At 35.0% G+C, this 16,064-nt stretch overlaps 3 protein-coding genes across 7 annotated transcripts; 1 reads left to right on the top strand and 2 right to left on the bottom strand.

Annotated features, from left to right (window-relative positions):
- The first annotated feature begins 2,202 nt into the window (after nucleotides 1-2,202).
- Nucleotides 2,203-3,632, top strand: LOC102593178 (uncharacterized). The gene is made up of 2 exons (XM_015313591.1): nucleotides 2,203-2,477; nucleotides 2,672-3,632. Exon 2 carries the CDS (start codon nucleotides 2,689-2,691, stop codon nucleotides 3,622-3,624), a length of 936 nt encoding a protein of 311 aa, XP_015169077.1. The 5' UTR covers nucleotides 2,203-2,477; nucleotides 2,672-2,688; the 3' UTR covers nucleotides 3,625-3,632.
- A 572-nt stretch (nucleotides 3,633-4,204) lies between these two features.
- LOC102598316 (uncharacterized) lies at nucleotides 4,205-7,727 on the bottom strand. Of its 4 annotated transcripts, none has more exons than XM_006357723.2 (4): nucleotides 7,508-7,727; nucleotides 7,107-7,235; nucleotides 6,531-6,759; nucleotides 4,205-5,183 (listed from the first exon to the last, which is right to left on the bottom strand). In XM_006357723.2, the coding sequence occupies exons 3-4, from the start codon at nucleotides 6,682-6,684 to the stop codon at nucleotides 4,384-4,386; spliced, it is 954 nt and encodes a 317-aa protein (XP_006357785.1). In that variant the 5' UTR covers nucleotides 6,685-6,759; nucleotides 7,107-7,235; nucleotides 7,508-7,727; the 3' UTR covers nucleotides 4,205-4,383. The 4 variants fall into 4 exon arrangements, with proteins under 4 accessions (XP_006357785.1, XP_006357787.1, XP_006357786.1 ...); XM_006357725.2 differs by having other exon boundaries at nucleotides 7,107-7,231; XM_006357724.2 differs by having other exon boundaries at nucleotides 7,523-7,727.
- Nucleotides 7,728-9,152: 1,425 nt separating this feature from the next.
- LOC102597990 (protein AAR2 homolog) lies at nucleotides 9,153-15,831 on the bottom strand. 2 transcript variants are annotated; one of them, XM_006357722.2, is made up of 14 exons: nucleotides 15,637-15,831; nucleotides 15,466-15,548; nucleotides 14,850-14,907; nucleotides 14,476-14,535; nucleotides 13,397-13,526; nucleotides 12,598-12,821; nucleotides 12,403-12,495; nucleotides 12,224-12,295; nucleotides 11,905-11,937; nucleotides 11,028-11,168; nucleotides 10,490-10,546; nucleotides 9,727-9,822; nucleotides 9,567-9,640; nucleotides 9,153-9,467 (listed from the first exon to the last, which is right to left on the bottom strand). In XM_006357722.2, exons 1-13 carry the CDS (start codon nucleotides 15,730-15,732, stop codon nucleotides 9,602-9,604), a joined length of 1,182 nt encoding a protein of 393 aa, XP_006357784.1. In that variant the 5' UTR covers nucleotides 15,733-15,831; the 3' UTR covers nucleotides 9,153-9,467; nucleotides 9,567-9,601. The 2 variants fall into 2 exon arrangements, with proteins under 2 accessions (XP_006357784.1, XP_015169117.1); XM_015313631.1 differs by having other exon boundaries at nucleotides 9,153-9,640.
- Nucleotides 15,832-16,064: the final 233 nt, after the last annotated feature.

The following is a 16,064-nucleotide window of genomic DNA, read 5'->3' as shown; positions in this document are numbered from 1 at the left end:
AAAAAAGCAGCGATTTTTAATTTAAAAAAATAAAAAAAAAATTTAGATGAAATCGCTGCTAGGGCAGCGATTTTGTCATTTTGTCAGAGGAAAATCGCTGCTGACGCAGTGATTTTGCCCTTTTGGTTAGAATAAAAAGTAATGTGCCCTTTCGGAATTTTTGACAATTTTTTTTGCCCTTTAGGCTCCGGACTCGTTTAAAGTCCTTAATTAAAAAGTCTTCTCACCAATTTTTCTCTTTTTAAAAAGTTGAGCAGTGACAACAAATTAAAGATGGGGTATTAATTATTATCTTAAAACGAAAAGAAAGAAAGTAAAATTTTAAAATTAGGTACTCCATCATTACATGGTCAAGTTTTCAAAAAAGCAAGTCTATAACACCGACCAATTTCATTTTATTAAAAAAAAAAAAAAGATAGGAAATATTCCCACTAATTATTTATTTATGAATTTTAATCCGGACAACAAAGAAAATGACAATGTTGCTTTAGAAATTGAGTGGATAAAACAAAAATTGTGAACATTTTAATGTTAATTCCGCCGTTTATATCAGTTAATGACAATTACCTTAACCATGATTTGTGTGTCTTGGAGGAAAAATTTCCCCACATTAGCCACATAAATATATTTAAAAATAAGGCATTATTGAAACATAAGACCTTTATTAATCACTGATCCACAAGACTCGATCCTTCTTTTTTCAATTAAAATACAAGAAAGAAATAAAGAAAAAGCAAAGATTTTTTTTATCAATTTATCGATTTTTTTTTAATTAATAAAATTTGAAATGGAGTTTGAAAGACTAATCTGATTCTAATAATAAGCTACCCTATGCTCCAATCAACTAACTGTAAATGTTTTCTTTTTCTTTCTTTTTTAGCAATATCAATCAACATGAAAGCTATGAGCAGTGTTACATAATAATTTCCTATTATATGATTAATACTTTAGAAACATTTCTTTTATGAAAATATCAAATTAAAGTGTAAGGAGTCTACAATGTTAAGAGGGGCCTAAAAGATTTTTATTTTTGAACTATTGAAGGGGGACATGTATGTCATTATTTGGCTATACATTAGTACTGTCTGGGGTTGCCTTTGCCAGCATATTTTTCTTATAAAGCACCTCATAAAAATCAACAAAGGTCATAAAAAACAACATAACATGTTACAGTGTCCCTTACAGATACTCTTTATGTTAACTATGATTAATTAATATAACATGTTGGATCAAAACTTTTATCAATGTAATGACTATGCTTGGCCTCCCAAATATGGTCCATCATGTTGATTTACAAGAATGTCCTTAAATGTGGCGGTCTTCAATTTTTGACCTCGTTTACCCCATGGGCAAAACTTCAAGTTTTACTTTTGACCTTGAAGGTTGAATTAAGACAAGTGGGGGTCAAAAGTTTAAGATCACCTATTTCCAATAACAAGCTATTGGGCGTAATTTCCTGCATTTCCAACATGAACTTGAGGCCCAAAATTAACAAATAATCTTAAAAGGAACAATAGCTGCATTACTGTAGATGGCTCATGGCTATCTGGACCCAAAATGTAACACTCAGCAACCATGGGCCTTACGAAAATTTGTTGGGCCTAAATGAAATATTGAACAAGTATGGCACTATGGCTCAAATATTGTCCTGATTTTTCTACAAATTATCATGAGTTTAATGTAGTGAGAAAATTTTAATACTACCACCTATTCTTCAGATTATGATATGAGATTCAAAATAAAGTTTCTGGCTAGGATCAAATCAGGTAAATGTACTACTCCCACACACATAGTCATGCTACTAACAAAAGAATCTGACACTTAACAGTTGCCTCTATATGGAAAAAATGATATACTTTGCCTTACTCCCTTTATCTGAACTGTCAATCCTCATTTCTCTGAACTACTCAACTGGTCAAATCACACTTTTCTTACACCCTTCAACACCCCAACCCCCCTAAACCTCCTATCTAAAGAACACAAAAACACTCAACACACTGACATTTCTGAGGGTCTGTTGTGTTTTGTACTGAGATGAAAGGACAAGCTAGCTAGTGTACCCCATGTTCTTGCTGCAGCTGTTACTGAGTCATGTATTTGGTGCCTGCATTTCTCTTTACTAGTGCTACTGTGGCTGATATTTAGCCATTTGTAGGATGATCCTTTTGAGGTAAGTTATTAGTAAGACTTAAAATAGAAACAACAAGTTTCAACTTCATTTGACAAAAGAGAACAAACTAAACACTGCTACTTACCTGAAAAATGTCTGCTACTGTCCAGGACTTTGAGCTTGTGAGAATTCAGGTCATTCACTTAGTTCTCATTAGTTCTCTCATTTTCCACTTAATTAGTTTTCTCATTAGCCTTCTTTAACTACTGCTTTGTATTTTTTTGTTTACAGACTTGTGTTCTTAAAGTACAGATCAACTGTCATGGATGCTTGCAGAAGGTGAAGAAACTGCTTAAAAGAATTGAAGGTACTCTCATTTTTCACTTACTATAAGTTACACTAGTAGCATCTACCACCTTTTCTCCAACATGCACACCAGGAAAAATTAAAAGAGAGGGTGAGCAAAAATTATTGCTTTGGCAGATCTTAACAAAAGAACAGAGGAAGTTCATACTTTAGAATAAAGATTATTTACATTATTGACAAAACATTTGGTTTCAGGGGTTTATCAAGTGAAAATGGATGTTGATGAACAAGTGGTCATAATATCTGGGAATGTGGACTCAGCAACACTGATCAAGAAGCTAAACAAATCTGGAAAACATGCAGAGCTTTTATCAGAAAACCCAATGGAAAACCAAGAAACAGAACTACTCTACAACTGGTTGAATGATGACTTTCACCAAAACCAGGGAGGTCTAAGCTGGTGTGACGATGAGAAGACTCAAAACAGAGAACTCCTTGACTGGCTCAATAATACCAAGCATCAAAACCAAATGCACAGCTTGTACAATTCTCTTGGAGCCTCCAAGAGACGGCCTATGTGTGCCCCTACTGAACGAGGCTTCGATCATTGGGGCAACAAACAGTTTTTGGACCAGAGTATTGGAAATGACTCTCTCTCAGGTGAGGCAAATCGGAATCTTTTTGCACTAGGAAACATGGATTATCCGTACAATGTTCAGGAAGAAAGCATCATTAACAATGCAGATTTCGGAAGAACTTCTGCATTTGGATATCTCCAAAGTCTACAAGGTAGAAGAAATTCAATGGTTGATTTCCAAGGTCTCCGAGACAGTAATCCTAGTTTTTATCCAAACCAAGGTCTCAGAAGTATTAATTCCTGTTTTGCTAATTTGGGAAGTGAAGAACCAGGTCTACAGAACTTACACACTGCTCAAGGGGAATATGGATATCAACCAAGGCCATTCAGTGAGATGAATGACATGCAAGCTTTCCATTACAAACATCCATCTTCAACAATGAACTCTTTTTTTGATTACCCTCCAACAATGATGAACTCTTACAGGCAGAATAGCCATGACAATGGCATTGGCAACATCATCAATGATATTTACACATATCAACCAGGAAGGATTCTCAATCAGACACCCTATGGTGTCTTCCCACCCAACATCAGCCATTCTTGGAACATGAATAACTATAACAATTGAGAGACTTACCATCCGTACCAATATATATATATAGATTAGATTTCAGTTTTCACATATAAACAACTATGGTTTGTTTTGTCCTTTCTTGTTTGAAGTAATTTCATTTTTATACATTGACGGTGTAAATCTTTGTTAACACTATCCTAGTATGATACACTATTGTAATAACCTAATAGGCAACATGCTTTATTTGCCAAGCTACTACAAGTAATTTCACTTTTATACATTGACGGTGTAAAACTTTGTTAACATTATCCTAGTATTATAAACTATTGTAATAACCTAATAGGCAACATGCTTTATTTGCCAAGCTACTACAAGTCCACCGTTTATGCATTCAAATGTTGTAGTGATACTCCCTAATTTCAGACATAGGCAAAACCCCAGTGAAAGGCAACTGTTTAGCCTTTATTCCTGTTAGCTGCTTTGCAATATAGAGAAATCACAGTTGCAGTAAACAAGCATTAATGTGAAACTCTAAAAGTAGGTATAGAGCAATTAACTTATCTCAAACTGTTAGTTATGAAATCCGAGTTCCCATTCAGCAGTAAGAATAAGTAATCTAAGTAAATGGTCTACATAAAGCAATCATGAGGAATTTACAGAAAGCAGTAAGCAATTCCATCAACAGCTGCCACATCTTCTTCTTGAAATGAATTATCTCTCATCCAATAGTTAAAGAAACTTGGAATCAGCCACTAAGAAATAAATCTATTGGTACAATGTTTAAATGCAAAAAAGAAAGGTGTCACCATGAAGCTATCGTTTCCGTGCTTTCCTACGCCTAGATTCTGTTTTCTGCCATTTCTTTCTACGTACCAATTTGCTCTTTGGTTTCAGTTTTATTTCAGGAGAGAACTCAAAGTTTGGATCTCTCATACGAGCTTGTATGTCTTTGAAGAATTGCATATTCAATTTCTTAGGTCCTCCCTGTCTCAATTCAGCATATTCTGGTCCCGAAATGATGTTCTCAAAAGCACCAATCAGAATGTCCAAATCACTCATAACCTCCCAAACATTGATGTAACGCCCATCCGGTCCCTTTTTCAACTTCTTAAGGGCATTTTCCACAGCAATTTTTCTAGCTTGCTTTCCCGGAGATAACTCTTCAGGTTCCTGCTCAGATTTCAAGGCTTCAGAGAGTGTTCTATATTTAGGTTTTTCCTCAAACTCAAACAGTTTATCAATGTAACTATCACTCTTTATGTTTGGGTATGGTTCAGTAGGAATATCATCATCATCATCTCCCTCACTACCAGTCCATAATGTCTTCTCATCATCACTATCAGACCACAGACTTCTCAGTTCGTCACTATCATCTGCATCAATAGGACCATCTTGCGCTTTTGCTCGTTGTTTGGCTTTCCTAATCTCTTTTCTGAGACGGCTATGACTATCACCTTTATCAGAGTCACTTTCATCTTCACTTGCTGTCCATAGACGGCTCTCTTCATCATCCATTTGTTTTGCCCAGGCTTTCTTAAACTCATCTGGTTTAGGTATACCACCACCAAATAGATCATAGTTGGAACGTCTGTTACGTGCATATGATCTCAACACTGCATCAATTATAGAACCTCTTGAATTTTGTTTGCAAGTTATTATACTTGCAAGAAGAAGAAAAGCCAAAATGCTATGTGCAGAAAGTACTCCGTATTACAGTATTAAAACTAGATGCCTTGACTTGTGGCCTATATCAAGAAGTTATATGCATATCAAGTCCAGGGACTAAATTATAAAATATTGTGGCCACTTCAAGGAATGGTGAATTTTAAAAATTGGATGAAATTTCAAGGAAAAAAGAGGCCAAATCATGTAGCACAAGCACTAAAATATTCTATCGATGTATAACAAACCTACAGAACTAAACTTTAACAAAAATCTTCCAAATTTATATGGTTTAGTTTCATTCAAAGAACAGAAGAAACAACTTCAAGAAACAATCAGACTGCCAACTGAAAAGCACTAACGAAAAGAGAAGTGTTCAAGTACTGGGCAGACACATAAAAGTAAGTAAATTTTAAGGCGAGCTGAAATTTATCAACAGGTGAAGTATGGATTGCCTAAAAGATAACAATAATGGAAACACAGCCCTAAGATTCTTAGATAAATATAGAAATGTTAGAATTTAAGGGTCCTTTTTTAACTGAACATGTGATTATCATCAGCAAATCTCAATTGATAGAGTATCTGCAAAATCCCGTCACAAGAAAGGCATGCAAATTTGTTTCAGGAAAATTATCTTGAAAGCAGAGGTGTGATAAGACTTCTTCATGACTATTCAATTGAAATATGCTAATCCATACTTCACCTGTTGATAAATTGCAGAGGTGAGCTGCATTTTGATTTCCAATCGTAGTAATTTCTCCTTTAATGGTATTAGCAAAGAAGTTTGAGGACAGGAAAATTATCTTGATTTCCTAACACATACATGTAGCAGACTCGTTGAAAGAAAAAAAAGTTCAGAAGAATTCTGAAAGGCAAAACACAAATTCTTGTCCAGGAACATGGTTCAACAGCAGAGGCACAAGTAGTAGCACTTAAGAAGCAAAATATTGAGGTAGAAACATATATGTGTTGTAAAAATATTCACTAGGCGACTCGATGCTAGGTTAAAACTGATTCACTTGATAGGAGATTATACACACTGTCCTACAACTGAGCAACCCTTATTCAGAATCTGTCCTTGGACTGCCTTGGAGCAGTCGAGGGTTTTTAATGAGAACTCCCACTAACAGATTGTCCACGTGAAAAGAAGCCTCATCTCCATCACTTATAATACTCTTGAATGTCCAAACCGGTGCCTTACAATTTACAAACACCAGCAATATATAACAGAGAGGGAAAATCAGCTTCGAGCTCTATCACTTTTACCAATTAGGTTGACAGGCGTGCAGAGAACTAACCTTGCAATTGGAGCATAGGATAAAAATAGCCACGGGGTACAGTGTGTGGATGAGACTGGAATGTGCTGGATAAGATTGGTGGTTGTAATTTGACTCCAGTAATTGATCTACACATGCAGGAAACTGTACAAAGACGAGAAAACCTTCGAGCCATTTCCCCGATTTGTGCAGAGAAAAAAACATACAACTCAACCCCAATTCCGCATCAGCTTCTTTAAAGGAGAAATAACTACAATTGGAAATCAAAATACTCATTATTATTTGGAAAAAAAAGAAGAGGAAATTAAGTAGAAATTATTACATAGTTGATAGTACCTGTCCTCAAACTTCTATGCTAATACCATTATGTCCATTATTGGACTCAGGATTTAAGCTATCAGAACATATAAACTCTTTGGTTCAAGAACTACATGGGCACCCACCACTTACACTCATAGACATCTCACCACAAGGTTGACACTTGACTATATGCAATTAAAATGAAAAGCTTGTCTACCCTGACAGAGTGTTCAACATCAACATAAAGGTACTCATTACTGAGATTAAACAACTTAAGAGTAAATAAACTAAATTAACCTTCAAGACAAGCTTTGAGAGTCTCAATGAACTTGGAAAAGTTCTATCTTTTCAAGGGCCTTGAACACATCCTCTGTACTAATCGTTTGCTCCTACACTCCTTGAGTATATCGTTTCCACAGCAACTACCTAACAGAAAAGTTTCAAAACAATGAGCGAAATGAAATGAAACATCTGAATTTTTTTTGGAAAGACAACTAGTAATTAATTCTGTTTCTGAAATAAATTTTTCTATAACCGAATGAAAAATGTAATTTTTGCTCAAGTTCAACAATCAGTCAATTTATTCACTTCAAAAAGCTAATCTACGCAACCAATTACTTAGGTTTAAATTTGGATTTCATCATATAATCTTCTTCATTTTTTTTTATTTCATCATATAATCAGCAAAAGCAACAGACCCGATAAAAATGAACCTTCATTTGTGCAGCGACAATTATTGAGCAAACAAAGTAGGAAAATCTGAACGGAAGCTCCAATGGACCTTATAATCCTTGTTTCGCCGGAAAAAGAACTAACCGGCGGACGGGCCGTAAGAGAATGAGTAAAAGAGTGAGGGAAACAAAAATAAGCAAATTCTCCTATGAAAGAAACCCAAATCCCGCTCTCAACATATATACTCCACCGGTACCAATTTAACTTCCCTCCTATCTCGTTTGGATTGACTTAAACAAATAATTTTTAAATAAAAAATAAATAACTTTTAAGTAAAAAAAAAAGAGTAGGGGACTCCCTTATACCCTATTTGGATTGGCTTGAAAAAAATATTTTTAAATAAAAATAAATGACTTTTAAGTCAAAAAATAAAAAGTGGGGGAGATCTATTTTTGGTTTTTAAACTAATAAAATTATCCGCGCTTCGCCCAGGATTTAATATCATAAAATTTATAAAATAATACTTAAAACCTATCGGGCATTAAAACTAAAACACTATATTATCTTATATACAAAATTACGTAGTAACAAACATTAATAATGTAAAGGAAAATGAAAATTATTATTGTACATCTTATATATTTAATTGTGAAGAAGAAGAAGAAGAGGAGGAGGAGGTTTAGAATTTCCGTTGTGTTAAAATGAAAGAAAATCTCTATATTTATCGACAACTAAGGGTAGTGTGAACAAATAAGTAGGGGACTCCCTTATACCCCATTTGGATTGGCTTGAAAAAAATGACTTTTAAGTCAAAAAAATAAAAAGTAGGGGAGACCTACTTTTGGTTTTTATCTTATTTTAAATTATTTTAAGTTATGTTTAACCTTGTCAAACACTTTCTAACTTATTTTAAGTCATTTTTTACTTAATGAAAGTTATTTTTATATTTGTCAAATACCTCTAGAAGTAATAAATTGGCTTTAAAATAGGGTTGATCAACTTTTAAGCCAATTCAAACACCTGTATGACTGACCACCGACTTTAAATTTTTAAATTTTATGATATTATAGATGTGTGGGGTGATTTTCTCTATTATTAATTAAATTGAAATAAGCATGTACTTTATAAATTTTTATGGTCTTAAATATTTTAGACAAGATGTTGAAATTGAAAAACTAACTAAACATAAAAAAAATAAGAAAAAGTTTGGGATATGTTAAAAAAAATAGTCACTTGAGACGGAAGAGTATGCTTCTACTTTTGGGTGCACAACCTTTACAGAATATAATTTTTTTGTTTTAAAGTTAAGATACATCACTTTGATAAATCTATTTACAAAAAAATGCACGACTTATATTTATTTTGATATAAATAAATACTGATTGCAAGTAAGTTTAAATGTAACTCCCTTCTGTTTTTTCCTCAAATGCCATCTCCCTTGGCGTTCCATGATATGGCCAAGTCTTTTCTACTATTGCTGCGTACCTAAAATATGTTATACAAGTAAAAGACAAGCGACGAGCAAATTCACTGCTTACTGGTCAGGCATTTTCTACTATTATTCCGTGCCTCAAAAAATGTTATACAAGTTTAGACAAGAGACGAGCAAACTCACTGCTCCCCAATTCGAGATTAAATGGAACACATGAACAAATAGCTCAGAAATGCCAGACATGAAAGATGAGTTATGGTATTTAGCAGCTTAGGCAATTCCCGGAACAGAGTTCTAATACTCATTACATGCTCATCTTGGACATGTGAAAAACGAGTAGCTGCCCTTTCCAGTTGTCATAGTTGTATAAAGATTAATAGTTACATGATTCTCTAATGATAAGTTTACACAAGGCGAAAGTAATGTCCTTCAGTGATCAGCATAATAGTTACTTTGATATGATGTAGCATAGGGACTTCTATAAAGCAGCAAAACACCACTTTCTGATGCAACGTTTGACTTCATATATGCATGCACCATTCATGTTAATTGAGCTGTCACATAAGTGGAAGGTGCTAGCCTATCAGATCAGAATCTTTCAACAGCAGCTCTCTGAAATCATGATATATCACTATTGACAAACAGCTGATTACATTTGGATCATGTCTCATATTCATGTTGCTAGTGTTCAGTGATCTAGATCTAGAATCTCCACCACTGGAGCAAACTGCAGAAGTTGAAAGACCTAATGAGAAGGAAGAAGCCAAAAATAAAAAGAAAAAAACAGTGAATCAGCATCTGATTTTTCCAAACCTCATCATCTTCTTCAAGATGCATACCATCAACTGAACTATTCGGCTGGAAGTCCCATCCAAGAGTCCGCTCAAGCAGTTCTCTCAGTTTTCTAGTCTATCATTCAACAAAGAAGAAAAACCCACCAATTTGGAATGTGTTCAAGATAGGGAATTGAAAAGAAAAGCTCATTTACTTGCATTTCAAGCAATTGTTCAGTGAATCTGGAGTTGCACGTCTAAAGGAACAGAAGGTGGATTATACTTGCCATGATATAGTAACTCAAGCAGATTATTAAGAAAACAATGTCAAAACAGTACCATGAATGCTTAAGAATAGAAGTGCATACGAGATTTTTATAGAATACTTACAATAAATGCACATGGACTGCACATATATTTTCATTTTATATACTACATAGGAATAAATACAACCATCTAAAGGGAAAAGGACAACTAAATGTTGATTATCCTTCCTAGTGATGAAAAATTGAGGTATGAAGTTGACATCCCGTTTGCCTATTTGACAAAGAAGTAAATCCACTTTAAGATAGTAGACTAAATTCACTAGTTGATTCCACTGGAAACATGGTCATAACAGGACAGATAAAGACTCTCATTTGAGTTGAGAGTAATCTTTGCAGAAAGACTATTGCAAGAAACTACGATGCGGCAGTTCATTATAAGGAATGCTTCTGACTCTATTCACTGGCGTTTGTGTTACGAAAATACATCCTAAATTAATTTCAAAGAATCAAAAGGAATCAAACAGTCTGGAGGCATACCCAAGTCAGGAGGTCTCCATCAACCATGGGGGCATCAAGCACCAATGAGAAGAAATCCTGCAACCAATTGTAAAGATGGCTCAATAAGATACATACTATCGTAATCAAGAAATATACTATCACAAGTAAAACCCTCCTTAGCCATATTTCTTGGTAGTGTGAGTGCTTGACAAGTCATAGTGAAATGCTTACAAGCTACCAACGGTATGACAGCAGTCAATAAAGTGGAAATTGAAAACCCTGAGAGATTAGGGTTCAAATCCCATCAGAGGCAAAAAATGATAGACGACTTATCCCATGTTCCCAAGCCTTGGTGGGAAGCCTGTGCTGCTTAGAGGTAACAGGCCCTTTTGGAATAGTCGAGATGCACAAGCAGGCATGGACATCACATTCCCCCGTTAAAAACAACATTTCTAAGATGTGTCGAATAGTTTTTACATCTAGGGAGCATGTCAGTTTCGAAACAAACCAGGGAGTTATATTAAGATCGTTTACCTACACTCTAGTAGCACACACTGCTATGTGAACTGGATTTTACCTTACAAAGGTGGCGCAGGAAGTTATCAGCAGACAACAAGGACTCGTCCAACGATGTTGTTGCACCCTTCTCTGCCCTGCTAGTATCCTTACTATCCTTTTGAAATCCAATTTTCAACTGATAATATATTGCTTTGATGAACTGATGATAAATACAGATTGCAAGAGTCAGTATGTATGAATCTAAAAGGAAGAAAAAAATCAAAATAAATCCAAGGAATCTTTATCATACTGAAATATATAAAATATGGAGCTGCATGAAAAAGTAATAGCGTCTACACCACCAAGGGCATTCTCAATCCACACGTTCATCTCATCAAAGGAATAGTGATTGTGAGAGATAAATTATACACCGAATATTCTTCACCCCAAATACTAGAAAAGCAGGGTACCATAATTCACCCAATTAAATGCAGCACCACATTGTTATTGATGCTAAATACAAAGTTTAACACAATGGAACCACACGTTCACTGTGTTCTTTTACCCAACTTCACACCAAGAAGCATAGTACCATACCATTGGCCACACTTATTCTCATTGTTCATTAACCAGAGTAAAAAGATCACATCACTCATAAGCCCTGCATTGCTTAGAATGCCTCTACAATAAGATCACTCTTACGATAAAGGGACTTCTTATAAAGCAAAACAAAATAAATCCTTATAGACATACTGGATTTCTCGTTTTCACTGTCCATATTAACTGATAGGATTTCTCATTTTCATCTTATGTTGGACGGAGTTGTGGAAATGCAATGATAAAATTGTTGTATTATTCCATAGGCCCAGGCTTCTGGCCACAGAGCTGGAAGTTACATATGTTTCTATAAGACAGCATGCACTGAAAGGATATGTTCTTTGAAACTTGAAAGTTACCTTGGTGAATAGCTGAGTCCTTGTGTGGAGAGGCTGCAAAGAAATTAATGGTCAGACTAGACACAAACTTGACATTAAAATAGACCTAGGATTATGTAGGTTGTTAAAAAATCCACTGGGCATGGAAATTATAGTCAAAAGCAACTTAGACTTTTATGATTTATCTGAAAGCATAAGTAGTATCATTGATCACAAGAAAAGAGAGAGAGAGAGAGAGAGGGTGTGCTGTATTATCTAGGTCCCTATTGCATCTGGAAATGTCGGTAGAGAGGAAGATTTTCCTAGCAACATACAAGCAGAGAGATTGATGTATACTTACAGCTTCTGTACATCCAAGTAATAGGCTGACTAAAAGCTTCCACTGCAGAAAAGCTTCAAGTGATTGTCCCATCTGTAAATTGTTCACATATTTAACTTCAACAACTGTCTTCTCAATTAAGTTGGATCATCACATAAAGAACTAAAGAGCAAAGAAAAGAAGAAACTGCTGGCTGATACCAGAAATGCTACAAAGGCAAATTGTAGTTCTCCCAGAAGTGAATCTTCTGAACCACCATATTGCTTCGTCAGAATGGTCTCCAATATGTGTGTCTGCGTTGAAGGTAAAATCTAAAGTTATTCTCAAAAGCAAAAGAAAAGAAAAATAGAAAGACTAGTCATTTTATAGAAACTGCACAGATTTAAGCCAAATACCTTGTCAAGATTCATGTTAGTAAGATCTTGTCCTGAAACTCCCTTTAGCTTGATAACACGAGGAATTGAGGTGTAATAACAACCGTTACTTGGTGACTTCTTATCAGGCTTCGAGAACTTGCTATTTTTCAACTGCTCAGCCAAGACTTTCTCCATGGCTGTCTTATGAACATTCCCAACCATTTCAGATTCAGAAATAATTGTGATTTCTCCTCCAATAGGTTCTGCCAAATGATGAAACTGGTGAAGGGAATAGCAAAAGGATAACAAGACAGAGCAATGATCACACACACAAGAGTAACTCATGTTTTGATTTACTCAGAGAGAGATAAGTCGATAACCCATTATCTATGACATGAAACTCACTAGCTGAACCAATTCCATTGAGCTGGTCAAAGAAACCAAAGGCTCACAATTAACAATCGCAAAAGAAAAAAAAAGGGTTCACAATAAGGTTGTTTATTTTAATATGTATCATTGTCTCACGATAAGAGGGATTGAGAAATCATGTGATAATTAATGGGTTTAATTATGCTATCATGTTACCAATGGGATACCTACGCCAGTAGGTGCACAACTAATGGGATTAAACTTCATCATATATCAGGCACCATCTAATTGCAAAAAACACAAGGGTTGAGAGACATTGCTCCCAAATATTCTCAAACTTGCTACCTCTTTATGCTGATAACTCTTTTATAATCAAACTCAACCAAGGATTCCACATCTTTGGCTCAGATGCTGCCCTCAGTTCTCATCGTCAAAACACTAAGAGACAATGTGAAAGCAACGTACTTACCAATACTTTCAATGGTACTCTTCGTAATAAAGTTAGATAAGCGCTTCCAATCTCCGTACTGATCCAATGCATAAGGGCCAAGTTGTCTGTCAAACTCCAATTTTTTCACCGCTTGAGCATATCTCTCTCCCTTCAAATAAACCGGAAATAATCATTTTTTGAAAAGGAAACAAGTCTTCTAAAGCAATAAAAATACGCACCATAGATATGTTTAAGAATAATGTTGCATATGAAAACCAGTTCACAGTCACAGAGAACTCCGATTAACTAATACACAGAAAATCATAGTTCACCAGTGCAGTAGACAAGCTGAAGCTCAACAGGCATAGAGATCATACATAGATGACACCAAATGAATTATTGTCCGACTTATCTAAGGACATGTAACTAATGGAAGAGCTCACCTTGCACTACAGCATCAACAGTTTGCAGTTATCCAGTCAAACAAGTCCGTAATTAGTCCTTTACTAATTTCATAAAAAAAAAACTAGTCCCTTATTAATGAGTTGTTCTCTTATCATCAAAATCATGTCAGAAAAAGAATTTTTCTATGGAAAATATAAATTAATATGCAAGTGAAATTATACGTGCATCTAAGTTCATCTAATTGAGTAGGATGAACTAATGGACAACATGCTCTCTAAGACTAACAGAGGTAGAAACCAGCTAACAGATTCCATCCTTCTCAAGTCGTCTCCAAGTTTTTGCACCGAGGTAGGAATGGGAAAGTACTAGTATTTCTTAATTCTGAAGGTCAATTCTTTAATTTAGACAGTAATCTTCATCAATTTATTTGCTTTCATAACCATGGAAACAATTACATTACCTTTGTCTAGCAAAGAAAGTAACCATGGAAATAATTCCAATAACATCCAAAATAGTCGAGAAAAGATGAAGTATCGTACTGGGTAATAAGATTGGGCTCCACCTTACTAGCTAACATGTTATGGGCTAGCTTTTAACATGCTGGATCAGAGCAGATTTCTCTGCACACATAACCAATCACCAACAAGGGAAAAAAAAGAAAAGGAAAAGAAAAGAGAGAAAGGGGAGTAATAAATTTTTTTAGGAGAACTCACCTCTTCTTCGGATAATTTGACAAATCGCTCATCCTTTGAATCCCATTTCTTAACAATTACCTGCTCAATTATCATTGGAAGACAGGTTAAGTTTCCCAACATACTTTGACATAAAAGAAAAGAAGACACATTTAGTACATCAATGACAAGTGAACAATTGTTCAAACATGGAAAAAAAGCAATCAACAAAAAAAAGCAAGAGATTAGCATATAAAGAATCTATGATAATATAATTGAATCTGTGTCTATGCTTTGGCAACATAAAACTGTACAAACACTATCTAGCTATCAACATTAGAAGAGATCAGAACAATTATAAACATGAATGGATCAACAAATAAATGCAGAATTGGCAAATGAGATTTTTTGTTAACCTCTGAAGGGCTCGCCTCAACGAAAAAACCAACTATTGGTGAGAACTCATTCCCTTCTCTGCACCCAGAAGAAGAAAAGACAACATTAGTGACTAATCATATCGTTTTCTATGAAGAGAAAGAAACCAAAGACAAAGAGCAACAAACAACAGCAAAAAAGAATAATACAGTACACTAAATTAAAAGGTCTGGCAACAGAACAGGATTCTTACAACACAAATGAATGATAAACTGTTGGGAGAAGGTCAGTGACGCCCATTCACTTGAAACAAGAAGAATTTAATTTGAGCTTTCTAGGTCTAAACTCTATAGTTATGATACTGAAATGAGTTGCCTATATCAGTAAAAAGGTTAAGCGACATAAATAGGTTCTTATGCAACAAACAGGAATCTAAATTGCTAACAGGAAAGTCACTGCTGCATTCACTAGAAACAACAAACTGGAGTACAGAATTTGACGTTTCTAATGTATGATCATATTTCCAGCACTTTTAACTTATAATTAAGTACTTCGAAACCACTATTTCAGGATGACTAATCCACAACCCTAGAGCTAGAAGCTTGATTAGTTCCTGAAGAAAACGATAAGCAATGGGATTCAAGCTACAAAAAGCACCTGTTGGATGAACTGTAATAGATGAAATGGACGCCAGGAGGAATCATCTTCACACCTTTGAAATTAGGCCCAGAGAAAAACATCTACAAATAACGAAACTACTTCAAATTAAAACGATATCAATCACTTGGAAAAATTGAACAGCAAATTATTCCAAAAATTAAAACAGACCTGGGTATCAATACCGATGAGGGTATTCTGAGGAACATCAAGAAGTAGCAAGGTAGCGCCATGCTTCACTAACTCTATTGCTGCTTCAGCTTCCATTTTTTTTCGCTGTCTGTGAACTCTCCAAAATATTCTCTTTGTTGTTACTGGAACGGGCTTTCCCGCGAGCCCAGGTTCGAGAAACTTCTTTAAACGTTCCGATGAAGTTTAGCGAAAATATCAGGTTCTGCCCCTCAAACTTGTAGAAACTGCTTATTGGTCCTCGTGAGAAAAAGTAATTACAATGACTGCCCTTCATTTTCCGACAAATTCTAATTAGCCCCATCACGATGAGTTCTTTTTTTTTTTCTCCCGGAAAACTAGTACGTACGTATAACTTTAATTTTCCAAAAAATATTTTTGTACAACTTTTAAGAAATATAGTTCTCAAA

This window comes from Solanum tuberosum, unplaced genomic scaffold (genome assembly GCF_000226075.1).
Source record: "Solanum tuberosum cultivar DM 1-3 516 R44 unplaced genomic scaffold, SolTub_3.0 scf00244, whole genome shotgun sequence".
Taxonomy (NCBI): Eukaryota; Viridiplantae; Streptophyta; class Magnoliopsida; order Solanales; family Solanaceae; genus Solanum; species Solanum tuberosum.
This window is presented reverse-complemented; position numbering and strand designations above follow the sequence as displayed.

What these genes read in the sequence shown, in the direction of transcription:
- LOC102597990 (XM_015313631.1), bottom strand. Translation starts at nt 15,732, where the DNA reads ATGGAAGCTGAAGCAGCAATAGAGTTAGTGAAGCATGGCGCTACCTTG. An exon ending in TACTTGGATGTACAGAAGCT is followed by an intron (nt 11,938 to 12,223) that starts GTAAGTATACAT and finishes ATTTCTTTGCAG; the next exon opens with CCTCTCCACACAAGGACTCA. An exon ending in ATGGAGACCTCCTGACTTGG is followed by an intron (nt 9,823 to 10,489) that starts GTATGCCTCCAG and finishes GTTGAATGATAG; the next exon opens with ACTAGAAAACTGAGAGAACT.
- LOC102593178 (XM_015313591.1), top strand. Translation starts at nt 2,689, where the DNA reads ATGGATGTTGATGAACAAGTGGTCATAATATCTGGGAATGTGGACTCA.
- LOC102598316 (XM_006357723.2), bottom strand. Translation starts at nt 6,684, where the DNA reads ATGGCTCGAAGGTTTTCTCGTCTTTGTACAGTTTCCTGCATGTGTAGA. An exon ending in TCCTATGCTCCAATTGCAAG is followed by an intron (nt 5,184 to 6,530) that starts GTTAGTTCTCTG and finishes TAATTGATGCAG; the next exon opens with TGTTGAGATCATATGCACGT.